This window comes from Sinocyclocheilus grahami, unplaced genomic scaffold, assembly GCF_001515645.1.
Source record: "Sinocyclocheilus grahami isolate Dianchi unplaced genomic scaffold, SAMN03320097.WGS_v1.1 scaffold178.1, whole genome shotgun sequence".
In the NCBI taxonomy this organism is placed as follows: Eukaryota; Metazoa; Chordata; class Actinopteri; order Cypriniformes; family Cyprinidae; genus Sinocyclocheilus; species Sinocyclocheilus grahami.
The window spans coordinates 917,338-925,590 of NW_015505357.1; the positions used below are offsets into that span (position 1 = coordinate 917,338).

The window sequence follows — 8,253 nt, forward strand, 5'->3', positions numbered from 1 at the left end:
TTCATAAGCGTAACACCGCTGTGTTTGAATGGAGACGCTCAGCGTCTCCGCTGTGACTTTTTCAAACTATTTGACGACTACGAAATAGAGCAAAATCAGACAATAGTGTCATAGTCAGACAATGTAAGTCACTTAATATTAACTTCTTGTTTATTGAACTGTTGTATTAAATCAGTATCACATTTACAAACTCCCTTAAAAAATCATTAAAAGCTGTCACTCATCTTAGTTCATCGCGATCTGACATTATAATCAACAAAGCTCTCTACACTGCACAATGAATCTCTTATTTACACCGTCTACACTTTGCTTATGAAAGGATTTGTGCGATATGTCTGTGATGCATTACTCAACGCTGCAAAAACACCTAGAAACCTTTGAAGCTCCCCTGAGCGCAATCACAAATATGATGATGATGATGATCTGGTTAGTCGCACTGGTGCTCCTAAATATTTTTTCATAGTCGCACGCAGTTAAAGGATATTATTAAAAGAAAACGAAATTATACATTCATGCAAAATAATTTTACATTCATGTTGGTTTTAACAAATCAAGTGCTTTTCTTAAACAAACAAACCGTATTCAACTCCAAGGCATACGAATAGTAGATAAATATTTAAAAAACGACCAAGCACACAACTTTAAAACATATTAAATATACAAAATAGCATATCAAACATACAAAAAAAAAAATCATTCACAACTTCATTTTTTAATCCTTTTAAGCGAAAAACAAAAATATTACAAGACGGCATTATACAATCAACTTATTCAACATTATAACAGAGGCATGGGCACAAAATTAAAAGGCTAAATAAAATAATATATGAAATATACTGAATAATACATTCAACTATATTGTGTACAAATGTATTGTATCAGCTATATTTAAGTTTTAGTTGACATTTACTTGTAACATTTGCTGTAACTTTATATAGCCTATGATAATCATACATTCTTTGTAAGTAGGCTAGTTTGAGTATTAATCGTCCAGCCCTTTCTGAAACTAAGGTTCTGTGGAGAGAAAAGGACGGTGACGAATGCGGAAGTGTTGATGTTGTAACTGGTTTAGTTGCTAATACAGTGGCGTGAAGTCAAATAAAATGACTGAGTCTAAAGCGAAAAATATCAGCGCTATTCCCATCGATGGATTCAGCAATGTTCGCATCACATCATTATGGAGCTTTCTACAGTCTGTAAGTTTACAGCAACATTACATTCTTTTTTTTATGGTTCACATAAAGCTAATCCAGAGTTTCGTAGGTATTTTTTCAGTACAACCGAGGCCACGTGTATTAAGTCAAGAAAACGTATATTTTTGTAAATAGGAAGAACTAGTAATAATCATGTGATCTGGTTTCCAGGTTGACTGGTCTGAACCCTGGCTGATGGGTCTGCTGGTCTTTCATGTCTTGTGTTTTGCTTTCACCATCATGTCCTGCAAATACTACCGCCTGCAGATCTGTCATTTTCTCTTAATGGGTGAGTTTTTGCAATAAAAATATTATAAGAGAACATGTATAAAATTATAGTGGAACAACACCGCATTCACTTTCTGAAAAGATTACATGACAACCAACAAAATGTGTGGATTGCGAAAGTTCCCCAAATATCATTTAAGTTGATTTAGTTATATAAAATATGTTGGATATTTATACACCGGATAACGCAGTGTTTCTTTTCTTTTCAGTCGCTATGGTTTACAGTGCAGAATACCTGAATGAGCTGGCAGCGATGAATTGGAGGTGATCATATACCCACCATAACCTCCTGACATTAAGGTGTATATGTTTTATTGTTATACTGAACGTGTCTGCATTTTGTTTTTAGGTCTTTTTCAAAGTTCCAATACTTTGATTCAAAAGGAATGTTCATTTCACTAGTATACTCAGTCCCGCTCTTGCTCAACACTGTTATTGTTGTGGTAAGTTTTTCCTTTTAGAATATTCTTCTTCATATAAACTATTACAATATGCATTTCATCTTATTCATTTTACAGAGTATGTTAACTTGGTCAAGCTTTTGCTATTGATTTAAACTTAAATCTATGTTTTTTAGGCTGTGTGGGTATGGAGGACCTTCTCAACCATGACAGAATTAAAGATAATGCAATTAAAGAGAAAAGCTGCCAGAGAGAACAAAAAAATGCAATAGAAGACATGAACAGGATGTGCTCCATTTCATAATGTCCAGTGGTGGAGGGCAAATATAGCGAAAGAAAAGACTGTTCAGTGTGGTGTGATCATTAGAAAATATGTGGTGGTGAAGGTTCTTAAGTATTATTTCAGGTTGCTGAAGAATGATTACTCCACCTGCTAGCTGATGCTCCATGGAACATTTGATTTGATCAAATCACAATACTATCAAACCTATTGGACAAAGCCATCAACTGTATTATGCAACTGCTTTGTGTACATATTGATAATTCCAGAGCTCAATATTGCTTATTTGTCTGTTGTTAACATAGAATGGATTGTATAAAACCCTGTTTTTGAGTGTCGAACATGTAAATTGTGTATTTATGTCAATAAACTTTTTATAGATATCATTTTGGTTTTCTTTTAATGTTACCACTACATCAAAGACTGAGATGCACAACTCCTTAAGTCTAAGACCACATTGAAAGTTAATTTATTTAAACCTTCAAACAAACAAAGTTTTAGTATTTTTATTTTGTTAATATTAAGATGAACATTAAAGGAATAGTTAACCCAAAAATTTACCTTTGCTAAAAATGTACTCACCCTCAGGCATTCAAAGATGTAGATGTTTTTTTTGTTTTTGTTCATCGGATAAGATTTGGAGAAATTTAGCATTGTTGTGATGTTTTTATCAACCATTTTGACTCTCATTTTGACGGCACCCATTCACTACAGAGGATCCTCGCCAATTGATCTTCTGCAGTGAATGGGTGCCGTCAGAATGAGAGTCAAGACGGTTGATAAAAACACCACAATAATCCACAAGTAATCCATATGACTCAATTAACATCTTGTGAAAAATTGCATTTGTTTTTAAGAAATACATTTATTATTAATGCATTTTAACTTCAAACCATCGCTTCTAGCTAAAATAGTCCATAATTAATAATAATGCTTCCTCCACCCCCTATTGTCCCCTCATCAAAACCCACGACATATTTGTTTAGAACAGTTTTGGACTGTTTTGGCTTGTAAACACGGTTGATCTGTGCACATTTCTCTCCTGATTCAGAATAAACTTTTTCTTTTTTACTGAAGGTAGCAATATTACGGATACAGGATTTTAGCCAGAAGCGACAGTTCAAAGTTAAAACACCTTAATGATGGATTTGTTTCTTACAAACACAGAACTTTCAATTCACAAGGCATTAATTGATGGAATGGAGTCATGTGGATTATTGAGATATTTTTATCAGCTGTTTGGACTTTTATTCTGACGGCACCCATTCCCTGCAGAGGATCCATTGATGAGCATGTGTTGTAATGCTTAGATTTTTTTGCTTACAAATTTTATTCTTTAATTTTAATATTTTAATGTATGTATATATATATATATATATACACACACACACACATTAAAATATATACATTAACTTCCACACAAATGATTATGCAGATAATATAATTTGCAATGGAAAAGTATCACATTAGTAAAAAAGTAAAAGAGATTTTTTTAATGAGATATTTTTTTTAACCAGTAGAGGGGGCAGTATACCAATTCCCCAGGGTTTAGTGTAGCACAGTCCATAAATGTTGCAGTGCACCCTATATGGTCAGAGTCACATGCATGCATGCATAATTGGACTATTATAAGCAGCTTTGAAGACCTCAGGATTATACAATCCATTGAGGTGATGCTCAAAATGCAAAGATAATCATTATGAAAATCATCTGGCCTCAAGGAGATTTTGAATTTTTGATGTGCAATGATGGTGATTTGGATTGCGACTATCAGGTAACACGCTTCACTTACGCAGTCTTGAGATCTCATGCTGAAACTAACAGTGGCAAAACTTCAAAGTCACTAGCATCCTCCCGAGTCAGTAAAATGAAGTCATATTTCATAGGATTATTGACTTTTCATTCTTCATTATTCACTCCCTCTTTCTCTCTCTATGGGAAAATGAGCCGAAATCCAACTGTGGATTCCAAAATGTATTTTTTTTTCATATAGGTGTGATGTGTGATGTTACATGATTTCTTTTTCTGGAAAGTTGTAATGCTAACAATCCTCCTCAAGGGTCTGGAGATTGAACATTCATGTTTCAAAGTGAGTTAGCTGTAGTGAAGCCAGGCTTTGGCCCAGCATTTTCATTTGGTTTCTATGCTAATTCTATGGCCAAACCACGAGAGCAGTTACACAGGAACCATCTGAAACAGGTGCTCTGTGCTTTCCTGGAAAGCTTTCTGATTTCTGAAGAGTCCTGAGATGTCAAAGGCCTGTTTTCTGTACACTTAAAAGGAAGATAAATGAGGTTTACGATGTCAGAGGATTTGTGGTTTTCTGACACAAGAAGTATCTAGTGAAACCTCCTGTTGCTTTGTTAAGAACATCCTTTCATTTCACTACCTTCATGGTACAAAAATGAACCAAAACTATTAAATCAACAAGATATTAGTCTTCCAGCATCATTGAGGAGCTATGTTTACCAGAAAATGAGAGGGGAAAAAACATTAAGTCTCCTAAACAGTAAAAGTCTATCAGCATTTAGGTGTTATAATGTACATTTCTGTTCTGTTCTAATGCATAATTATGTTTTTATCGTAAGCTTCATTCAAACATGGTGGTGATACTGAATCTTCTTTCTTCGCAGCTGTGGCTCACTCTGTTTTAAAGGGTCTCACATGCAACATCTGCAAACTATCCAACTACAAACTCCTGGCGCTCACCAGTTAAAACTACAAAGAAAGAATGCAAATATTCTCACATTCAACTTTTATCTTTCCTTCAACTCCACACTTTTTCTCAGCGTCCCCAGGGTGACAAAAAAGTTCAGATCCTGGATAAATTGTGTATCATTAATGCCACATGCTGACTAGTGGAACATACACATTTAAGCTAAAAAGCGTTCACCTGTAATACTTTATTAGATGGTAAGTTTTATGGTTCTGTTCATATCAAGTTCACATCTTTTAGATAATGCAGGGTTTCCCAAACGTTTTTTTTGTCAGCCTTTAAGCTAAAATTTACTTGAAGCGCATGTTCACAGTTAATGATGGTTAATGGTCACATGATATGTAGGTAAGGAAATTAATTATTTCATTTTTTTATTTGTTGTTTTAATTTAAAAAGTGTTTTTTATTATTTAATTAATTAGCTTTTCACAATTTCAGCTTATCAATTCACAAATCCCAGTTTGACAAACACTTTTCTTATGTATTACTAGCCTAAGTCAGCCTAACCTATTTTGCTGGTCTTAGCTGGTCTATCTGACCCAGACCAGCTCAAAAGTGCCCAAACCACTATAAAACCAGCCAACAGAACACTCTGACCAGGTTGGGAGACTAAGATCAGCAAACATAAGCTGGTTTAAGATAGATTTTACATTAGAGAGAGTCCCTCCTTAAGAGAATAAATACTATTAATATTAAATATTAATAAATAGACAACAAAGAGAGAAAAATATTCTCACATTCCTCCATTTTCCTGCACACTTTTTCTATAGGGTGACAATGGATGGATTGCAAATCCTGGATAAATGATCGTTTAGGCTAAAAAGTGTTAATTAGACACCAGGTTTTGTGGTTTGGAGTTTGTATCTATTCATTAATACAAGGATTTTCAAACTTTTTTGTCAGCTGAACCCTTGTGACGTATAATGTTTACTTGAAACACCCCCTGAGATTTTAAGTTAATATTTCAATAATTTAACAACACATTCACAGTGTTCTGATGTTTGTTAATAGTCCCAAGACATACAGGTAAACAAATAAAATATTTAATATTTAGTGTATTTATTAATAATCTTATTATTTATGTATGTATTAATTGTTACTAGTTATTTAATTTTACATCTTTATTATTTAATTGTTAGATTTTAATCACCTCACAAACCACCTTAAGTTCCCTCACAATTTGCTGACCTTAGTTGGCCTAGCCCGATCCCGACTAGCTCAAAAGTGTCCAAACTCCTATAAAACCAGCCAACAGACCAGTCTGACGTCTGACCAGGTAAGCAGACTAACTAAGACCTGCAAACCAGCCTAGACTGGATTTATTTCCTCAGAAAATGTCCCTCCTGTTAGTACCACCCAGTATTAGCAAGTAGCAAATCATGGCTGTGATGTAAACATGTCACATAAACAACACCCTACTCAGTGTTTAAAAAAAGTTTAGCACTGATTAACATTCCTTTCTGGTGAGTGTCTAATAATAAAATTTAGTGCAGTGAATTGCTCAGATGGTCAGATTCATGTAAATGTTAACAGAAAGAGTGAAAAATAGTTGTGCTGTCTCTGTATTTATGGCTTGCATGGTTTACTGTAAACGTATCAAGGCTATTGATCGCTTGTGAGATGGTTCAGCTGAAGTCTATCAGCTCAGTAGGACAGTGATGCTGTCTGTCTAGGAGCTGCTGTAAGAGCTAATCAGAGGTCTTTGCTTTTCCCAGCATCCCCGACACTGACTGCATCACACTTCCGCCCAGTCACATGACCCAAACGCTGCATTTTCCCATCAGAGCAAAGTGTGTCAGTCCAGTTCTTCCAGAGAAACCGGAGATGGCACACACACACACACACACACACTTAGACACACGTGCCGTCTAGACGTCAGAAAACCTCTATTAATGATTTCCTTGAAAGCATCGCAAACACCATCGTTGCGTAATATTGGTTTGACTGGCAACGTTTATGTCAAGGTTTCTGATGCCTGGCTAAATCTCTGATCTTCACTAATAATCCAGGAAGTACAATGGTGCTAACAGGAACTGCGCTGCCGCACAGCGCTTATCGTAATGTAAGGGATATGTTGACTTGGAAATGATGACGTTGATTACAAATACTCCCTGATCTTTCTTTTAATTCTGAGGCTGATGACTAAAAAATGGATAGATGGATGTGTGAATGTGGATATAGTTACATTACAAGCAAAGGAGATTAGCTATAGCGAGATTCAAAATAAGGCAGACAGGTTGTTTTCAGCATGAATTATATCATCGAGTCACATTTTATTTCATTGAAATGTTGCTGTGAAGTGCATTGTAATGCCATGACACCATCAAACAATACACTGTGCCACTATTACTAGAGCTTTACAATTTCTGAAGAAAACATGAGTCACTTTCCATTTAATATGCAGAAATAAACATTTCTTATTATTATCAATGTTAAAAATAGTTGTGCTGCTTAATGTTTTTGTGGAAACTGATGTATTTTTTTGGTGAATAGACATTTCAAAAGAACAGCATTTATTGAAATGGATTATAAATGTCTGTACTGTCACTTTCGATCAAATTAATGCATGCGTGCTGAATAAAAGTTAAAATTTATTTTAAAATATATATATTGCTGATCAACATATTGTACAGTAGTACACGTTTTCACCAAGTCTTGCATTTACAAAAAAAAAAATAAATAAATAAAAACACACATTTACAGAAAAATATAAATGCCATGATACATAAATAGGGATGTGCTAAGAAAAGAATACAGGACTTTTAAATATAAAAAATAAAACTATTAATATCAAATCTGATAGGAAACACAATGGATTGCACAAAGTGGATATAAAAAAGTATGATTTATGTATGACAGGAACTTTATCACTTTTTACCATTTTAAAGTTTGTTTTTTGAAAGAAATGTATCCTTTTATTCAGCAAGGACGCATTAAAGTGATCAAAAGTAACAGCAAATAAGCGTATAATGTTACAAAAGATTTATATCTCAAATAAATGCTGTTCTTTTGAACTGTCTTTTTATCTAAGAAAGTTTACACAAAAAATATTACACAGCACAACTGTTTTCAACAAATAAATGCAAACTTCTTCCAAAAACCACAAATCTTACAGACCCTAAACTTTTGAAGGGTAGTGTATGTGACGAAAAAGAAAACAAAACTAGATTTTGGGGGCCAATAACGTCTACAGAAGAGGTGTCTCATGTCTTGTTGTCCTTTTATGCTCCTGAAACTTTATTTAGACCCTCTTAACTTTGAGAGACCCTATAAAAGGATTTATTTTCTTTTGGGAGGACGAAACAGAACATTCCAGAGCCACACAGATATCTACCACTTGTTTTCTCTGTTTTGTCTCCGCAAGCCAGCAAAGACA

General features: G+C 34.4%; 1 protein-coding gene across 1 annotated transcript; it reads left to right on the forward strand.

The window, feature by feature from the left end:
• The first annotated feature begins 1,017 nt into the window (after positions 1-1,017).
• LOC107594052 (transmembrane protein 18) lies at positions 1,018-2,526 on the forward strand. The gene is made up of 5 exons (XM_016283981.1): positions 1,018-1,196; positions 1,365-1,482; positions 1,691-1,745; positions 1,831-1,924; positions 2,059-2,526. The coding sequence occupies exons 1-5, from the start codon at positions 1,104-1,106 to the stop codon at positions 2,152-2,154; spliced, it is 456 nt and encodes a 151-aa protein (XP_016139467.1). The 5' UTR covers positions 1,018-1,103; the 3' UTR covers positions 2,155-2,526.
• Positions 2,527-8,253: the final 5,727 nt, after the last annotated feature.

Bases quoted from the DNA above. Each gene is read 5' to 3' on its own strand.
- LOC107594052 (XM_016283981.1), top strand. From the start codon at position 1,104: ATGACTGAGTCTAAAGCGAAAAATATCAGCGCTATTCCCATCGATGGA. The intron at 1,746-1,830 runs GTGATCATATAC...TTTTGTTTTTAG, and splicing joins CTGGCAGCGATGAATTGGAG to GTCTTTTTCAAAGTTCCAAT. The intron at 1,925-2,058 runs GTAAGTTTTTCC...TATGTTTTTTAG, and splicing joins TCAACACTGTTATTGTTGTG to GCTGTGTGGGTATGGAGGAC.